The sequence below is a fragment of the Anoplolepis gracilipes genome, chromosome 11, assembly GCF_047496725.1.
Source record: "Anoplolepis gracilipes chromosome 11, ASM4749672v1, whole genome shotgun sequence".
In the NCBI taxonomy this organism is placed as follows: domain Eukaryota; kingdom Metazoa; phylum Arthropoda; class Insecta; order Hymenoptera; family Formicidae; genus Anoplolepis; species Anoplolepis gracilipes.
Window position 1 is genome coordinate 4,208,572 of NC_132980.1, and position 20,381 is coordinate 4,228,952.

The window sequence follows — 20,381 nt, forward strand, 5'->3', positions numbered from 1 at the left end:
TTGTATTATGTTTCATATTACACAATTGATTCCAAAAATAAAAATATATGATATCATACCCTTGTTGGCAGCTTCCCAAGCAACTTCAAAATTCCATCGATTTTCATGTTGGGCTGAGTAACCACGATCCATGAATTCAAACAAATCATTTGTACTATCTACACGATAAAATCTTCTGGAAGCACGTTCTCTTGACATTTTGTTGACTGTTCTATAATATTTTCTTGACTGTAGTACATATTTATTTAGTTTGAGTAGATATATTAGTATATATCTCTTTCCATCCTCTATATATTTTACATATATATATATATATATATATATATATATATATATATATATAAAACTTTAATTTAATAAAGAGTTGTATCATATTATAGAGTCTGTTAATTTTACAATTTGTTTTAAATAAAATATAATATAGATATAACAAATATCTATTTAAAGTTTAATTTTGAAATTAAATTTAGGAGTTAGAAAAAATATAATTTAATTTTTCTTTAAGTAAAATCTTAAATAAGAAAAAAAATAATAAAAACAAATATATTTACATATAAAGAAATACTACACTTATATAAATTAAACTTAATATAAATTAAGTAAAAAGTACACATTACATTTTAAAATAACAAGAATTACTTTAATCATTGAAATAGAAAATAATTAATTTTTTTTAATACTGGATTCAAATATTTTAATTAATAGCAAAATAATGAAAAATTTTGTCTTCATTACACAGCTTGATTTGGTCATTATAAAAAAAGTTATGAGACTAATACATGTAAAAGTTATATAAGTGTATTTATCCTTAATCAAGGAACAATATCTATTATTTTCTATCGAATGACAAATCTAACCGCTTTATTTCTTTTTTTTTTTTTTTTTTTTTTTTTTTTTTTTGTTAAAGTTCTTGTTCTTTAAAAAAGCACAAATTGCAAGGAATTATTCGATACCAAATTTATGATACCGAATTTACGGTAGCCAATTATAGATATAAAACTTGGTACGCGCATTCTTTTCCTAAACAATCTTCCCGAGGAATTAATTTTTTTTTTAAACAAAGTTTATGGGACGCATGAATTACAATCGTGAAGATTTAAAAAAAATGTCACAATACCATACTCAAAGATACTCAATGACAAATATATATCGTTACCGCATGGTGATGTTTGACTATCGGTTTCATGTGATAATAGGATGAAAAACATCACAGCAACATGTCTGTAACTCATATTTTTTGACTCACCGTTTATAATATTTTTATAAGTGAAGAGAGAGAGAGAGAAATAAACTTCAAAACTAACTATACTAATTGCCGGCCAGAGAACACAATTCCACGGTCAGGTCAGGGTCAAACGAAGGTCACCACAGACTATAGAATTGGATTCAGAGAACACGCTACAAGCTGAAAATGTCGTTCTATCTTTATTACTTATTGAAAGTTAAATAAAGACAGAACACTCTAAAGCCGTGATTACACTATAGGTTGAGAGTTAAGTTGCGGTTGGGGTTACTGTTGGACATTGGGAACCAACCAATCACAGCAAAGCAACCTTTGCTGTGATTGGTTGATTTCCAATGTCCAACAGTAACCCCAACCGCAACCGAACCCGCAACCTATAGTGTTATCATGGCTTAATAGCATCTCCTCAAACGCAGCCTAGGGGCCACTTGCACCAAACTCCGATTAGCTCACAGACTTCTATATAATACTAGACTGCTAACTCCCTAGATTTTGCTTATATAAAGGTGCGTTCCTTTTGGACGCTTACACGCTTAAAGCGCTTATAAGCATTGCTTACGCTGTTCCATTTGGAGTTATAAGCGCTTATAAACGCATTAATGACGTCACTGTGATGTCATAACTTGTGTTAACAAATGCTTATTTCATCGAGGTAGGGCAGCAAAAGCGTGAGCGCTTACAGCGCGTGAGCGTTCATATGGAACACACTCGTGGTATCGCATGATGAATAGAAAAATCGATTTAAATTGTAATGTGATTAATATATGATTAATAACTGAAATGTGATTTAAATTGTACATCGGTATATGATGGTAAAATCTTTTCTACGTAATTCTTTAGGCGTAATATTACAGTTTTCTCGCAATACTTATTAAGAATTAAAAGAATGTTTTCTACTTCTGTATTAAGTTTTAATGAAACTTCATCGTCATCAAATAATATTTTGAACATTATTACAATTAGTGAACACAAAAGAACAATCTGTTTTTCCGCCATTTTGACATGCTCACGATGTTTATGCACCCAAAAGGAACAACTTTCCGTTTGCAATTTTAAGCGCTTAAGTAGCAAACGGAACGATTGAAAATAGCGCTTATAAGTGTGAGCGCTTACAGCGCGTGAGCGTTCATATGGAACGCACCCTATGAGATAAAGTCCGAGCTGAACACACAGTCTCGCGCATGCGTGAAAAAATAACAAGTAATTCTCAAAGTATTCATAGTACTGTCGTAAAGTATTCATTAAAATGAATTTATAAAGAATATTTCAAGACAAACTGATTATGGATAATTCTTCAAGAATTCTTCAGATATTCATTTTTCTAATTCTACAAGTATTCTTTAAAATGATTTCCGTATGAACTTATGTTCACCTTTGTGCTACTTGGAACTTGAGCAATATCTTTGATTTTGTGGTAATTTCTTATCATTTTTATTTTTTAAGAAATTATGTAAACACATTGCTGCTAAAACTAATTTATCAGTAACATCTGGACTAGTGCATATCGGCTTTCGGAATATTCTCCTTCTGTACACGAGGACACAAAATGTATTTTTGATTACTCTTCGAGCACGCAACAAGCGATAATTGAAAATTTTCTTCTGTTCATTTAGATATCGTCCTGGATAAGGTCGCATTGGTTTGTCGACATTTGGAAAGCTTCATTACCATCAAAATAGAGAGGCGTTTCCTTCTCAAAGTCAAATAAATTTGTATTTTTCCTTTTGGAAAATTTAAATTATCGTCGTATAAAGCTTTGTCGAATGTTGATCTAGATAGAATTCCTCCGTTACTTTCACTACCAAATGCACCCACATCGAATAGCGTGAATTTGTAATTGCTATCGCAAGCAGCCATTAGAACTATATTAAATGTCTTTTTATAATTAAAAAAGAGAGACCCAGAATTTAATGGTGCTTACCATTTATTGCATCAATGCAAATTCTATGTTGCTAAAAAATTCCTGCTAATATACATCCATTCTACTTCTAAAGGAACTTTCATATAAACTCGACATAAAACATTAGCTTAGTTTATACCGAGCACTTGATACGCGTACTAAGTACTATACTAGCCAATCATGGCCAGTCTTCTAAAGAATGGAATAGCTATGATTGGCCAGTAGTATTTAGTACACGTATCAAAGTATGTCAGTGTAAACAAGGCCACTGACAATCACGTTATACGTTTCCTTTATAATCTTATAAGCAGTATAGATTCTCTAAGGCCGGGTCTACAACAGATGTAGTAAGCCTTAAGCCGTAAGAAATTAACCAATTACAATTGACTTTAGAGAAGAATAATGAATATGATTGGTTGATTCGCTTACGACTTACGACTTCCGACTCTATTGTAGAACAGGCCTAATGGCCGTAGAACGTAAGGTCGCAAGCAAATTGACCAATGACAGTCAAGCATTTTCGAAAATAGTAGACGAGACTTATGGGTGCGTTCCTTTTGGACGCTTACACGCTTAAAGTGCTTATAAGCATTGCTTACGCTGTTCCATTTGGAGTTTTAAGTGCTTATAAACGCATTAATGATGTCATTGTAACGTCATAATTCGTGCTCACAAATGCTTATTTCATCGAGGTAGGGCAGCAAAAGCGTGAGCGCTTACAGCGCGTGAGCGTTCATATGGAACGCACTCGTGGTATCGCATGAATAGAAAAATGAATTTAAATTGTAATGTGATTAATATATGATTAATAACTGAAATGTAATTTAAATTGTACATTGGTATATGATGGTAAAATCTTTTCTACGTAATTCTTTAGGCGTAATATTGCAGTTTTCTCGCGATACTTATTAAGAATTAAAAGCATTTCTATTTCTGTATTAAGTTTTAAAGAATCTCCATCGTTATCAAACAATATTTCGAACATTATTATAATCAGCGAACACAAAAGAACAATCTGTTTTTTCACCATTTTTACATGCTCACGATGCTCATGCACCCAAAAGGAACAACTTTCCGTTTGCAATTTTAAGCGCTTAAGCAGCAAACGGAACTATTGAAAATAGCGCTTATATGGAACGCACCCTATGTAGAACCAGCCTTAAGGCCACCGCACACACTTTTTCATAACGCATAATGCATATACATAAGGAATTCGATTGGTTGAATTCTTTATGCATGTGTTTATAGACCAAAATCAGTTTCCTTATGTATGTGCATTATCTGTTATGTAAAAGTGTGTGCGGCGGCCTTATAGCGAATTCGGTTGTCTGCACTAGTGTACACTGAGTGCAAATGTTTTCAGTGCAACATGTTTGATCGACAATCCCTGTTCAGTGTACTGCACTCTTCGTATTCGATTTTATTGCACTATTATAGTACACACCTTGGGCGCGTTCAGGGAGACGCTATTAGCGCTAACGGTGTCATTCTATCTTTGTTACTCATTAAAAGTTGAACAAAGATAGAACGATACTGTTAGTGCTAATAGCGTCTCCCCGAACGTGCCCCTTATGGTATGTTCGATGAGTGGCGCACTCATAGAGATATTAGATATAGAGCACGGGAGGGAGCCGAGAACGCGAGGACAGGATCCGATAGCGCACAATGCTAATTGGCCAATGAACATTAGAACTTTCTGATTGGCTAACCGTGCTGGTTACCCTAGACATCGGTCAATATGTATGGTTGTGTGCTATCGGGATGTATGCTAACGGCATATATGTAATACTACTATATTGCTAACGGAAGTCGAGAAACTATAGCCAACATTACAGTGCGGACGATACTTCGTGTCTCGCTCTAGCTAGAAATATTGTGCTATGTGCGCATGTGCTAATATATACATATAGAAGTTGTGTGCCTTATACATAAGGACAGTCTAGTATTATATAAGAGTCTGTGAGTGATTCTCATACAAAATACAAAAGTCACTAAATTTTCAAATGTTTTTAATGTTGGTTACTCTGAAGCAGTTTCGCATTATCACAGTGTGAGGTCTTAATTGTCTCCAATATCAATTCAGAGTTTGCCCGTCATCTCTGTTAACCTATAAAAGAAATTGAAGTTAGTCTATAAATATTACATTTTTTTTATAATCTAAATATGACTGACAATACAAAACAATCGAAAAATGAGGCGGAAGATCAAGAATTAAATATCTTATTGGACAGTAAGTACAGCTATTATATTTTGTTTAGAAAAGAGATCAAACCAAATCTTCTACATATACACATACAGTCGGACCTCTTATCCTACGACCCTCTTATTCTACGAAACCTCTTATTCTATGACAAAAAATCCTCTCATGCTACGACCGCGAAAGGGGAATTATACCCCCATTCTCAAATTTTTGTCGTAGGATCAGAAGTTTAAGGGAAAAATACCAGACCGAAAATGTAGGATAAGAGGTCCGACTGTACAAAAATTAGTTCTATAGTTAATAAAAAAAATTATAATTCGTAGTTATAATAAATAATTATATATATATATATATATATAATATGTGTGTGTGTATATATGTTTATATATGTATGTATGTATGTATGTATATGATTTGTAAAATTTAGATTTTTTAAATATTCTTTATATTAAAAAAAATATAACATGAGTTATATTATATATCATATGAGCTTTGAATTTTGTCAATATATTAATTGCATATCTTAAATTTTAAGTCTTGTTTTTTCTTAGGTGCTTTAAAAGATTTTGACAAAGAATCTGTCGAAAATGTTGAAAAGGACAATGCAATGGATCCAAATACATCTGATTTGCAGAAAGAAACTGGTAAATGTGAAACATCTGAAAAATGTGCAGAAAAATGGACAGAAGATTTTTTTAAACAAACGGCTGATCAATTTGAAAAAAATTTGCAAAATTTATTACAAAATGGTAAGTTTAATGAAATATACAAAGATTATATATATATTACTGTTAGAGAATGTATTTAGGCGATAATGAACTAGAAGCTGCTTTACAAAAGCTTGGAGAAGCATCGACTAATAATGCAACAGATGAAAAAGACAATATTAGTGCAGATTTTCAATCAGCTATTTCACAAGTGTTGAAGGATTTGACTATGAATTCTGAAAATTTACAGGTATGCTTATAACATAGTAATACTCTATATATTAACGCCTATTAATCAGATTGCGTTAATTTTAAAAAAATAATAGCATTAGCAATGGTACTATTTTTATTATTTCTTATATATTATTATATATTATTTGAATTTATTATTTATCTATATTGGTTTTATTTTACATGATAGTAGTAGTAGTAGTAATAGTAATAATAATTGTAAAATGTATATGTGTCAGTTATGTGTCAATAATATTATAATATTATTTTCAGTTTGTCTTTTTGAGAATTAAATTGTAATTAAAGAAGATATAAAATACTTTTTAGAATGATACCGATTTAGCGGCTATGCTAGGACGAACATCTCTCGATAGCGACACTGGTGATATATTACCATTTATGCAAGGAATGATGGAACATCTTTTGTCAAAAGAAATTCTTTATCCATCATTAAAAGAATTATCAGATAAATATCCAGCTTGGCTAGAAGAACATAAAACAACCATGAGTTCTTCTGATCTGCAAAGATATACAAAACAATCAGAGTTGATGCAAAAGGTATATTGATAAAATAATACATTCTGAATCTCTTTATAGTTAACTTTATATTTATATCTTGTATAAGGTGTGTACTGAATTGGAAAAGGAAAACAAAGATGATACAGAAGATATTAAAAAACATCGGTTTGAATCTATACTGAAACTTATGACAGAAATGCAAAATTATGGTCAAGCACCAGAAGATCTTGTTGGTGAACAATGCTCACTCTTTCAATTTGATTCTGAAGGAAATCCCATTTTTCCACTACCATCTGGAGTGGACTCTCAAGATTGCAGTGTTATGTAAATTTTTTAAATGTGAAATACTGTTTCATTAATTTTTATTTTGTAATTAGTTCAGAGTTTAGTTATTGATTTTAATGTGATAAAATTTATCAGTATATAAACATATATATAAAATATATTACAAAATTTATTTTGGGGCATTATCAGGATATTTTCTTTTTAATTTAAAGATTATTTTTATAGTAAAAGTTTTATTATATGTAACTTGCAATAAATTTAAATTGTATTTTATAATGTATGTAATAACATTTTAATTAAAAGTTATTTGTTAAGTGTAGGAGAAGTATAATGATTAATTAATAATATAATTATATTAATATATAACAAATAATATATTATACCATAATTATTAATTAATATTTTATAATTAATTTAATATTGTTGAATATAATACATAATGTAGAAAATTAAAACTTTTGCTACTATTTTTTCTATGAAGTTTTTGTAAAAGGCTCTCAAATACTCGCAACAGCCATATTGAAACGTGACGTCATAACCGAGAACTGATACTCTGAGAATTCTTGCGTGCCATTTTTATATAAAAGAATATAAATAAAGGATAAATAAAGATATTTCAGCGAAACAAGATCGCTTTGGGACACTTATAAAATTCCGAAAACAAAACTTAAGAAGGAATATATTATGTGGAAGAATTTTCCACTTTTTTGAGACACTTGTCAAACCGTATTTTTTTCATGAGAATAAACTTACTTTGACACTCTTTTTGTAATTATTTATTAACAGTCAGGGAAAAGCTTAACTATAGTGTTGTTTCATGGAAATATCTTTCTTAAAATTTAAAAATGATATAGGAAGAATAATATACTTGTTGCATATATGTATATAATATAGTTCACTGATTTGCAGTATAAGGCGCTGTACGAGAAGTGTTATATAGGACTCTAATAGGAAACTTGCGTGATGAGTAGAGATGCCAGATTTTGTTATCTTGGTAACAATTTTACTGGTGCGTCGTCGCCAATAGCATGGAAAAATGTGTTCTTTTCACCATGGGCAATAGTATGTGTTGAGAGAACACATAAACGAACCATGTGTATTTTTCTCTCCACATACCATTGGCGACGATGCGGTGGCATTGCTGCTATATAAAAATTTATGTGCTTTTTTTATACGCAAAAAAAACACAAAATTTTAATTTTGGTTTACTTTTGACCGTAAAGTCGGCAACTTGGGGATAGTTTGTACGTGCTACCGAGTGGCTGACTGGACATAATAAATATATATAATAATTAATAATCTTAATATATGTCAATTGTTTACTACTCATACAAAGCATTTCCAGGAGACGTCACGTGAAGGGCAATTGATACGTAATCTAAAATTCTTTAAAATATAGTAGACATAACATTGGCTATAGCAAACATTTAAATATATACGTATATACATATATCGCATATAAAAATAATATATAAAATAAAACGAAATATACTTCTATTTAAACAAATTCCAATTGTTTCCTATTTTTATCCGCAACAAGACCACAAAGTTTTGTTTATTCGTGTCCCAGGTAGCACATGTTCGTTTTATAAACATTTTCTAAACGTATTCAATATTTTTTAACCGTCAAGCACCAATAAGAAACGTTTCAACAGAAACATTTTTAAAATCATGGTTTAAGAAACGTATTTTTTACGTTTCTATAAATAGAACAAAAATTAATTTTTTAATTTTTAAAATTATATATATTATTATTAAGACTGTACTTATTAAGACGATCCCCAGATAGCACAGAAAATTAAAAGATGACGAAAAGATGTCTTTTTTAAGTTATCTTTCTGACAAGGCTAAAAGATGTCTAAAAGAATATCTTTCTACCTACGAAAAAAGTCAATTTTTAAAATATGTGTCTTCTAAAAGTCATAATTAATTTTAGTCGACGAAAAGATGTCTTTTTGATCATCTTTTCGACAAGACAAAAAAGATCTATTTTATAATATACATGTTCCTTTGATTGCCGCTACGTGGCGTGTTCAGACTTAAATAACTCGTATTCAAGTTTTCACAACATGTATATAAAGCCTAAAAGAACAGGTACTAAAACTATAATTTAAATTATGTATTTTTTGTCAATTTGACTTCTGATGTAATCTCAACAAGAGATTCAGAACATGATGAAAATAGATGGATTATATCCATATATGCATTATTTTATTGAATTTGTGAATAAACAAATTTTTCACAAATAAACGAAAAAACCGTATTTTGACAGTTTCTTAAACGTTTTTTTTTGTTAGAAAATAAGGTTTCCCTTAACGTTTTTTAAATGGACATTTTAACCAATCAGAAACATTTTTAAAAGCCGGTTCTAAAACGTTTCGCAGAAATTGTGACATTTGTGAAACGTTTTTGAAACGAATATGTGCTACTTGGGGTCTCCTTCGCATAGTTCCATTTTCGAGCATCGATCTTCCTCATCGACTCATAATATGGAACTCTTACGTCGAACATTTTAAGCATTGGTTCTTTCAGATTGGGCCACGATTCCAAGATCGTGCCGATCTGGGTGTTATACCACTTTTTCACCTATTTAATTAATTTACTGGAGGCTGCTAGCAGTACGATATTCCCATTGGCGCCGTAGATCTGCGCTACCTTATCCACTCGATCGATCTATTGTTGGACGTTTTCATTTTTTGTTCCAGCGAACTCCGGTATTTAAGTCGCTAACCATTTAATATTGTTGGTCGGAGCATTCGTGGTCCCTTGCCTTGCGCCTTCATAGTTTGACCTCGGATTTCTCTGCGCGCCTTCAATCTCATACGATGCCCCTGGCGATGAGAATGCTCGCCCGTTCGTGCTGCTCATCAACATCGGCGATAGCTTGGATGAATCTGTTCTGCTGGCTGACCATCAAATCCAATGTACATTGGTTCTGCTCCATCGCTTGTTGTTGCTGGGTTTTCAAATGTGAGAAAAACTGCATTAGATTCAGCAATCCTACGGTCGACAAGCCAGTCGATTCTGTTTGACTGTCCCTTCATGACTGTGGCGAACGTCCAGCCGCTAGCATCTCTTCTAAAGTCCCATGCATATTCAGGTGCTCGAGTATTAGATGGACCAAATCTTCTTTGGTACCTTCTATTTGGAGACGATACTTTACCGCTTCCGTCCTCAGCTCTGCCAGCGAAAGCTGCTCCAATTTTGCTCGTGCTTGATCCATCTTCTTGGCCTAATCTTCTCGACCATCACAACTCTTCCTCAGTACCAAACCGAAACCCAATATGCATAGAATAATGAGACGAATCAATTGGTGTAAAGAAAACACATAGTTATCTTTAAGAAAAAATCTGAATTTGCAACTAGCAGTTACACATTTTTACTTTAACATAATTATGTCTTTTAATTGCGCCAATTAATTTGTCTCATTATTCTGTGCATATAAGTATTAGGGTAAGATAATCGAAAAATGAATGTTTTACGAGATATTTTGTATTTTATTTCAATTTCAATTTTCAAGCTCTATAACTCAGAAAGTACTCAATGAAACGTAACTTTATTATAGTGTTTCAGAAAGTTCTCGAGATAAACTACAAGAATATGTAATAAAAAATAGAGGTTTTCATTAAAAAAAACATTAATGATCTTGACCTGATTTTGACAAGGTCAAGTCCACATTTTATCATGTGTCCCCCTTCAAACCATGCAACTTTTGTCTGAAACATTTTTCAATAAAATCATCGATTTGCAAGATAATTGACCATATCGCTTAGAATAAAACATCCTGTATATAGGATATGTAGGATATATAGGACCTGCATCAAATATTGCATTCATTAAAAATAAATGAACATTTTGTAGTAGGAACACATAAATGTCCCAATTTTTGGTTATCATGAGTTTCATAAATTCTGAAAAATGTCGATACTTGTCTTGCGTTTGTAAGTTCGTGATTTTCGTTCATAAAAATGAGATATGACATTGTTCACAATTTGTTTTTGTAACACATTTTTTAGCAATAAATCCTGCAAAATATTCAATAGCAGATACTTCCAAAGTTTCATCACTTGCGTATGATACGTCAATAACAATTTTTTCGATATTAATTATTTGTTCTCATCGTCACTTTTATTATCATTCGAATGACGTCGTTTCAATCTGAGATGTTGTCTGATCAAATATATTTTATATATTAAATTTTGAAATAAGACTTCATTTTCATCATCTAACCAATTTACAGATTGAGCAGGCTTAATAAATAAATTTAATACAATATTTTTCTGCGATAATAATTGAAAACTTTTTACAGTTGGATTCTGATTATTTTCTGCCATAAAAGCGCAGCATGGAAAACAGGTTTTCTAATATATTTTGATTTACTCTAGAAATCATCAAAAATTTAACTTTATCACGTGTTTTAAATCATCCTATAATAGTAAAATAGCTCTAACAGAAATTTATTGTAGCCTTTCAAAACATGAAGGTATTTTAAGATTATTCTTCGTAATAGTGCGCCATTTAGAACAATTTTTCAATAATTGTGTAAATTTTCTACGTTTAACTGATTTTCTGAGAATGTACAAGCATTGAGAGAATTACAATTTTGACTGTTTAAAGAATCAAAATTATCATTAAGAATTGTAAAAAATTTAGCAGTATGCATCACTCTGTTGTTTCTGTTATAATAACAAGCTGTTGATATTCTATGACTGAATATTTATAGAGCTAAACGACATTTTATTCTGTCGAAATTATTTGATTTGTATATTTTTCTGATCATATGCAAGCTGCTCTAGTCGTCTTATTGTTTTCAAATTGCCATAATCGTACGTTATTCTAAGATCCTATTTTATTTTAATCATATAAAATGTCAGATTTTAAAAGTTGATTTCTTATAGATTTGAAAATATGTGGCACATCAAAAATGGTATATTTTTTCACTTCTACACATGAAATAAGAATGAGCTTTTGAAATATTTTTGTTTTATGGCACTTTGATTATTAATGCCTTGGGCACAAACAATAATAGCACGTAATTTTAATCCCGTATTTAATACTGTCTCTGTAACATTGTTTAATACAGATGATAAATGATCTTTATTTAGAGCACCACCAGTTAAAAAATATGCTCTAATTATGTATAGCCTCGAACCATAAAAACTATTTCATTTGTCATCACTGTTATGTTATGTCTTACAATTAATGGTCTCAATCCTCAAAACCTTCAATTTTTTTGCCACCTCTCTTTCATGAAAATCAAAACCGCTTTTTATTCGCATTTCATCAAAAAGTAAAACATAATTGCGTTCATTACTGTCCATGCATTTGACTTCTTCTTTTAAACATTTAAATATGTTGCTACAAATTCCGAGCTATAAGTCTATTACATTAAACCGTGTTTTAATAGTAGATTCTAAAGGTGAAATAAAACTAATTTCTTCGCTCATTTTCCTATATAAACTTGGCAAAGTATAGTACATTTTTTTAACTAATTATTTTTCTTCTTCTGTATAGAGAGATTGCGGTTTATGAAACATATAACAATTGCATTGTTAGAAATGTGAATAAAAAAACCTTGGACACGTCGGACAAGATATTGAAAAGACTTTTGTTTGATAAATTACTTGTTGTAATTTTTTTTTTTAAAGCAATTAATTACAGCATTTTTCTCTCTTTTGCGTTTTAATGCGACATTACGTTCTTATTTAATTCTGCTCCTAGGTAGCTTTGTTCGTTTTATAAACGTTTTCTAAACGTATCTAATACGAAAAGATACGTTTAGAAAACGTTTATAAAACGAACATGTGCTACCTGGGTTATTATCTTATTTTTAAGCGTTAAATTCAATTTTTAAAATATGTATTTGCTCTTCGTATTTTATATTGTCGAAAGTCACAGAATCTTTATCGTCAGATTCAGGCGGATATATTAAGAGGTCATGCTCAGTCAGGAAGCAAAAAAAACGTGATTTTTGGGAATTTTTTTCTCAAAAACTGTAAAACTTAAAAAAGAAATTTTTATATTTGAAAAGAGTATGTTTTATATAATTTTTTCCCAAAAATCACGTTTTTTCGGCTTCCTGACTGAGCATGAGCCCTTAAGAATGAACTATCGGATCGCGTAACCATAGCGTACGATACATACATCAAACAGTTGTCTAATTGACGTGTCATTTCTTTTAATTGGAAAATTTTGACTTTATAGATATTTTTGATAATTCTGTATTTATTAATTATATAATAAATTGTGCAAATAATTGTAACTCTAATTTTTTTGTTGCAACAATCCTGTAACATATAATATAGATAGTTTTTGATATAAGGGTGCGCGTGTGTGTAGAATAAACGAAATACATAAATTTTTTTGTTAAAGTAGATAATAATTAATAATTTTTAAAATAATTTTAATTAAAGTAAGAAATAATTGTATAAATTTTAATACTTAATGTTCAAAATTTAAATACAATCAATATTTATTAATGTATGATATTATGAATTAAAAAAGTATTTAAATAATTTTATTAGAAAATTATTTAAAATATTAATCTCTCAAAAATATTTTATTTTTATTTATATTAAAACATAGTTTATCTTTTTAAAAATTATATTTTTAAAATAGAAGATAAACATAGATAAAATAGATGATAAACATAAAATAATAAACAAGTAGAAGATAATAAACATTTAAATGTAAAAGAAATAATAAGGATTTAAATATTAATTATAATCTTGCAAGAATTGCGAAATCAGTAATAAAAAACGTGCACAAGATAATTGGATATGACAGTGTTTTTCATTGGAAAACAATACATTGAAGTATATGATTTGTAATTGTATTTTTCAGGTTATAACAGTCAAAAATGGTTTGTACCAGTATCAGAGTTATAGTGAAATTTTCCCATTATCCATATTTTGTGGCTTGTATAATTTTGTTAATTCTTCTAAGTTATCTTTTTGAACTTTATCAACTTTAGCTGGTAGTTTTTCTATTCTTTGTTCGATTATCCTTTTATCTTCATTTTTATCTGAATTTAATGGCATATTGTTCTCTGATGATTGCGATATCTCCTTTTTCCATTTCGTCAACCAATTATTGGAATCAGTCTAAAAAAAATGAAACATTAATTTTTTTTTAAACAAAAATTTTCTATGTCATGTTTAATAGTCGCGTTTAATACAAAGAAACTTTGCTTCAATAGAATTATTGTGAAGAATTATATAATAATAAATTAGCAAATTATTGAATTAAATAATTTTGTATGATATAATTAAAGAACAAATATATTAAATATATATGACTTGCATCAAAATTGATCTATAATAAGAAAAATTACAGACATAAAAATTCTTACATTTACATCTTCATCCTGCTTATTTTCCGTTTGAAGTTTTTTGAATTTCTCCTCCATTGCTTTAATTTTATTCATTTCTTCTTCGATTCTACGTTTTATTTGATATTTAGCTACTAGTTGTGCCAATGATCCTAACTCTCCTCTCATCGCGGCATCTAACATTACCTATACACAAAAAAACTTTTTAAAAAAAAATTTATGAGTTATATGAATATATAATGTGAAAATGAAAATTCTTACATCTCGTCGTTTTTTAGCCTCGTCAGATACACCAATAGGATCTGTCTCAGTTTGTGGACCCAATTCAACGAGAATCTGAAAATCTGCATGTTCACCTAATCGAAAACCTACACCAAATCTGGAATCGGTTCCTGTAAAATTTAATTTTTTTAAATAACGAAACCATCCCAATAAAAATAAACAAATAAATAGATGATCTTGAAGCAAATAGCAAATAGAAAGGAAGTTGCAACTATTTGAAAATTGACTTTTTTTTATATGGAAGAAAGTGGACCTTTAATTTATTTGCGTAGTGTAATATCTAATATCAAAAATAAAATATGTCGTAAATCACACAAAGATAATGACTCAAATACAATAATAAACGTTTCTGTTCCAGACTAGACTATTTTCAACAGATAAAATGTATAAAATTTTTTTTTAGATCTATGTATAAAATATGCATGTAAATGTAAATGTATAATATAAAAGTTAGTTTTTTAGAAATTTAAATAAATTCATAAAGTTTATGTCATACGAGATAAAAGAATTCTTAACAATTTAATTCTGTAATTCTAATAAATTCTAATAAATTTTTAATAAATTTGTGCAGACCTTTTTTGATCGGTGGGATGTTGGAATAAATAAGCGATAGTATCGTCGGAAGTTCCTCTGGTATAATTAAACTTGTCACATCTGTAAATTTTTTATATATTGATTGTCATATGTATAAACAAATATGAGCAAAACACCGTGAAAATCAACCAAGATAATATTAATTTGTTAATATGATTTTATCTTGATAATCATAATCAGTTTTCAATTATAAAAAGCTTATTTGAATAAAGAAGTTGTATATAAATTAATGAATTCACATTTACTTTCATAGAAAATAAGCAAAAGCAGTATCCGCATGACTGCACTTTTCACTATCGATGTCATTGTTTTGAAAGGGAAATTTCTGCATGTGTGCCAATCGCTTATGTGTTCAATCAATGCATGACTTAGCTTTAATGGATATTCTGTAATCGAATATAAATAAAAATTAATCTTCCAAATATTACATAATCTTTTCATTATATAGGATAATACCACTCTATTGGATCGCCTTAATTTTTATTATTTATTATTATAAAATAACAAAAAAGTTGTTTAAAACGTTATATGTATAACAATTTTCTAGAGCAATATTACATTTTAACAGCTAAACAAAATTCAGATAAACTAAATTATTGTTTTGGGACATTAAATCAGAAATTTAACACAATATATTTGCACAAATTTTTACTATAATAGTATTGTTATAAGTATTGTTATAACAATTTTGTTTGCCATTATAAATTGTTTCTGCAACATTCAAACTGCAAATTATCACTATTCACATTTGCACTCGCGTATTTTATATTTTTTATGTTAAGCTTCACTAACTTCTACTGACTGTTTCAAGTCTGGTTGAAATTGCACGAAAGTAAAATCTAAAAGCGAGATTGTGACGGGTAATCGCGTGCAGTGTTCAACATTTTCCCGAGAAAGTGAGAGGTTTTCTTAAACTGTTGCTTGTTAATTCTCCATATTATGCATTAATATGATGCTATCATACACCTATTCGTGAGATGGTCTCTTTTTCAATTGATTTTGTTTAATAATAATATCAAACTGGCCGGATTAATTATAAAGAAAAGAAAAAAACTTGTCACAACGAAAATGGATACGACTCTATCCTTAGACTTAGATGAAAGTAAAATCCAGAGAGTTTATGGGAGATCCTAACTCACCGATCAACGTTCTAGGATAAACTGAAATATTGTTACGAAATGAGTATGTCTTTGGTGCCAAACCAATGTGAGGAAGAGTGCTTATAGGAGTAGCACTTTTAAAGTGAAAGGAGAAACAACGGATCGGAGATCGAGGTCATTCACGGTTAAACCAAATGTCGAATCGACTCTCGGTAAACTCTCTCTTTCCTATGCACGTTTTTTTCTCTTCAAGGTTTCTACATGCAAATTAAATTGCATATTTTATTTGAATAGGATGATGTGCTCATTATGTCGCGGGATGACCTCGTATCACTGATATATGATCGGCAAGTTGAGAAAATATTGTTCTGTGATGTATCATGCGAATGTGATGTAAATTACGCATGTTAAAAAGTTACTATTAAGAAATCGCACAAGTCAAATTATACACATTTACTCACAAGTAAACTTACCTTTGTGTAACTCGCCGATTTTAGTGAAACTCAACATACTTGTAGAGTAGTAAAAAATAATAGATACGTATTTTTTTATATCGGCAATGGTACAGTTTTAAGAGTGAAAATTACCCCTGTATATATACGAATAAGTAGTCAACTCCTTGCATTTAAGCTCACGGTATTAAATATATTTTGAATTTTGAGATTTGCTTTCAGGGACATAAAAACTCCAAAACCATCTTCAAAATACAAAATATCTTTAACACCGTGAGTTCAAATACAAACAGTTGACTATTCATTCGTATATATATAGGGGTAGTTTTCACCCTTAAAACTGTACTATTGCCGATATAAAAAAATACGTATATATTATTTTTGACTACTCTACAAGTATGTTGAGTTTCAATAAAATCGGCGAGTTACACAACGGTAGGTTTACTTGTCAGTTTGACATAGCATAATGAAAAGAAAATTAACTATTCAATAGATGTATAAATAGATGTTTATTTATTTCTTTCTCTTTGGTTTTTATATAAGCTTTATAATGTATACAATATAATGACAAACATATAAAATATAAGCTTGACATAACAATAGGCTAAATAATTTTTAATAATTCCTAACAACATGATTTAATAGGTGAATTTTTGTAATTATCTTTAAATTTATTTTATATATATTTCTTCCTTAAGATTATTTTACAAGAAGAGGTCAAAATAATTTTACATTTTATATTTGCATACATTTCACAACTTTTAAGGCCACGTACTGTGTTTCACTAATTTTGATAAAAATTTTTTTATTAATAGTTGTCCAATGAAGTTTCCATGCAAATCCATTCGATGCACTTCTCCAAATTTGCAAAAAAAAAAGTCATAAAGAAAAAAAATAAAGGATAAAAATTTAACATAAAATGTATGCGAAAAATTCATAAAGAAAAAAATATATTTAAAAAAAAATAATTTTTCTGTATGAATTTTTTTCCCTGCAAATTTTGAGAAGTCGAAGAATCAAATTATTTTGCAAGAAAACTTCATTGGACTATTTCTTATTTTTATGATATAATTTATTGTTAAATACTCTAAAGTTTCGACTCTTTGACACATATCTTACATATTCTTCTTCTGCTCATGCTAAAATTTTCTTTGTTTTTACATCTAAATTTCGCATTATTAAAAAAAACTTTTTAACCTTATTTTCTTAAATATTCTGAGATTCCTATCATATATGTACATAATTCTATATATACATAATTCTGTATATCTTCTTTCATATCTTGAATTCTGAATCTTATTGTGTTCTGTTTTTAAGTCTCTACATCTCTTTCAGATAATTTATGTAATACCTCAAACCTTTCCTCTCTTTATCTTTTAATTTCTATCCTAGACATTCCATTTCTACGAAGATATATTTCTCTCTATCTTTCATCTGCTTTTATTTTCTCTATTTTGCTCTGTTTCTTTAAAATATTCCTTTAATATATTATTATTACTCAATTTTTTTTAAATATTTTGCTCAAATCTAATTCCTCGCATTTATCTATTTTTATTCTCAAAAACTGTCTTTTTGATTCTTCCCTGACAACATATTCAAGCGTTTTCCAATTTAGCATTCTAGTGACTATTTATTTATTTAATATATCTTGACACTTTTCCAATGTCTCATATTCCAATTCCAAATCTTTACTTTATATATTGAAATATATTTTACTAGCAAGGGAATTTTACGAACCCAAAAATTCTGATTTTAATGAAACTTTGCACACATATAGAGAGGGTAAATAGATGAATTTAGAAATTTTTAGTTGCAGAGAAAACGTTTTTAAGGAGTAAAATCATCCCTCATGTACATATAAAGGTTTTGCCTTTCTCAATATATCTCGAAAATTATTGGAGATATAAAAAAATGTTTTATACAAAAGTATTTTATGATAAAATCACTTTTGTTTAATCACATTAATAAAATTTAAAAAAATAATTTTTAGAAAAAGTTTTTTTAAAAATCATTGAAAAAAATTATTTTTTTTAATTTTATTAATGTGAGTATTTTTACAATAAAACTTATGTATAAAATATTTTTTTTATATCATCAATAATTTTCGAGATATATCAAGAAAAGCAGAGCCGCTCTACATATGAGGGGTGACTTCTCGCCTTTAGAATCATTTTTAAAGCGATAACTGAAAAATTCTAAATTTATCTATTTAGCACCCCTGTGTGTAAAGTTTTATCAAAATTAGAATTTCCAGCTTCGCGAGGTTTCTTTTTGTATGAATCCATATATATTAATAGTTAATTCGGTAGTAAAGTATATTTTTTATTATATTTGTATGTAAATTTCTTTAGAATTATCTGAATAAAAATCTTTTACTTATGAATCACTCTTATGTTTAGAATATTTATAATATAGTATAACTTGTAATATTTACAACATGATATAGCTGGTATGTGTAATTGCTAATTGTGATTGCAGTACGGTTTTGACAGTTTTAACTCCTTGTGTTGTCAACATTCTGCCTGAATGTATTTTTAAATTAAATTCACTTTTGCAGCATTATATACATATATTTTACATTTCAAAAAGATCTATAAATGATTTCACATAAGTTGCAAATCCTTGGCATGTAATTGTTCTTGATTTATCTTTGATAAAGGGTTTATAAATTTTGGTATTTTTGATACAATCCTATACTTTCTTTTAAAATTTAATATCCACGTTGCTCCTGCTTTAAAATAATAAAAATTAATTTCTTCTTTTGCTTTTAGCTCATTGTCGCAAATCTAAATCAGGAATAATTTTGTTTTATAAATATATTTTCGATTTATATACTCTTATTATTTTAGAGTCTGAAGAAAGAAAATTTTTTTCAACGTATTGTCGCGTTGCAGCACAACCTGACTTCTTTGAATAACAATTAGAATTATATATAAATGGCTGATATAAATATGACATATAAACATACATAATACATACATAAATAGATATAAATAGACTTGATCTCAGATCAAGTTAGACTGCAACGTAAAAATATTTCAACGCAGTTTTCCTTATTTATAAAACTCAACGATTCAATTTCAATAAGTTAAGGAAAAACATATTTAATTAAGCGAAATAATTATAACTTTTATACAACTATAAAAATAATCAAATAAATGATGAAATAAATAAATAAATAAATAATAAATAAATAAATAATAAATAAATAATAATAAATAAATAAATATATATATTTATAAATTTTATATATATATATTATATAAATAAAATTAATAATTGATCGAATTTAATTCAACAAACCAAAATAAAACAATTTTAATTATTTAAATGTGTAATTAAATTAACAAAGAAGTTTCGCTGTAATTGTGATTTTGAAACTGTATACTAATATACAATATACACATAGGTAAATAAAAATTATTTAGTTAGTGATGAAATTATTATTAATATTGTTCAAAAAATTATATGTAAATACATTCAGAATAAAAATGTTTTATGTTATAAAGCACGATATAAACATTCTTTTATGTAAAAG

General features: G+C 28.7%; 3 protein-coding genes and 1 pseudogene across 10 annotated transcripts in view; 1 reads left to right on the forward strand and 3 right to left on the reverse strand.

Annotated features, from left to right (window-relative positions):
• Glys (glycogen [starch] synthase) overlaps positions 1-1,397 on the reverse strand; it is a 10,734-nt gene extending 9,337 nt beyond the window's left edge. Inside the window, exons 1-2 of one of the 3 annotated variants that reach the window (XM_072901940.1) lie at positions 1,247-1,397; positions 60-211 (exon numbers count right to left, since the gene is read on the reverse strand). In XM_072901940.1, the coding sequence (XP_072758041.1) occupies positions 60-198 (139 nt within the window). In that variant the 5' untranslated portion in view covers positions 199-211; positions 1,247-1,397. Of the gene's footprint in view, positions 1-59; positions 212-1,117; positions 1,225-1,246 lie in introns of those variants that run through there. The other 2 variants (XM_072901941.1, XM_072901939.1) reach the window with 2 other exon arrangements.
• A 1,225-nt stretch (positions 1,398-2,622) lies between these two features.
• Positions 2,623-3,661, reverse strand: LOC140670842 (uncharacterized; annotated as a pseudogene).
• Positions 3,662-5,181: 1,520 nt separating this feature from the next.
• Pex19 (peroxisomal biogenesis factor 19) lies at positions 5,182-8,326 on the forward strand. Of its 4 annotated transcripts, none has more exons than XM_072902466.1 (5): positions 5,182-5,373; positions 5,895-6,092; positions 6,167-6,300; positions 6,609-6,839; positions 6,907-8,326. In XM_072902466.1, exons 1-5 carry the CDS (start codon positions 5,307-5,309, stop codon positions 7,126-7,128), a joined length of 852 nt encoding a protein of 283 aa, XP_072758567.1. In that variant the 5' UTR covers positions 5,182-5,306; the 3' UTR covers positions 7,129-8,326. The 4 variants fall into 4 exon arrangements, with proteins under 4 accessions (XP_072758567.1, XP_072758565.1, XP_072758569.1 ...); XM_072902464.1 differs by having other exon boundaries at positions 5,183-5,373; positions 6,152-6,300; XM_072902468.1 differs by having other exon boundaries at positions 5,249-5,267; positions 6,152-6,300.
• A 5,534-nt stretch (positions 8,327-13,860) lies between these two features.
• Snsl (snustorr snarlik) lies at positions 13,861-16,524 on the reverse strand. Of its 3 annotated transcripts, none has more exons than XM_072902308.1 (6): positions 16,431-16,524; positions 15,537-15,677; positions 15,271-15,351; positions 14,677-14,807; positions 14,437-14,601; positions 13,861-14,188 (listed from the first exon to the last, which is right to left on the reverse strand). In XM_072902308.1, the coding sequence occupies exons 2-6, from the start codon at positions 15,595-15,597 to the stop codon at positions 13,967-13,969; spliced, it is 660 nt and encodes a 219-aa protein (XP_072758409.1). In that variant the 5' UTR covers positions 15,598-15,677; positions 16,431-16,524; the 3' UTR covers positions 13,861-13,966. The 3 variants fall into 3 exon arrangements, with proteins under 3 accessions (XP_072758409.1, XP_072758410.1, XP_072758411.1); XM_072902309.1 differs by lacking the exon at positions 16,431-16,524 and adding an exon at positions 16,256-16,424; XM_072902310.1 differs by lacking the exon at positions 16,431-16,524 and adding an exon at positions 16,084-16,236.
• Between the last annotated feature and the right edge of the window lie 3,857 nt (positions 16,525-20,381).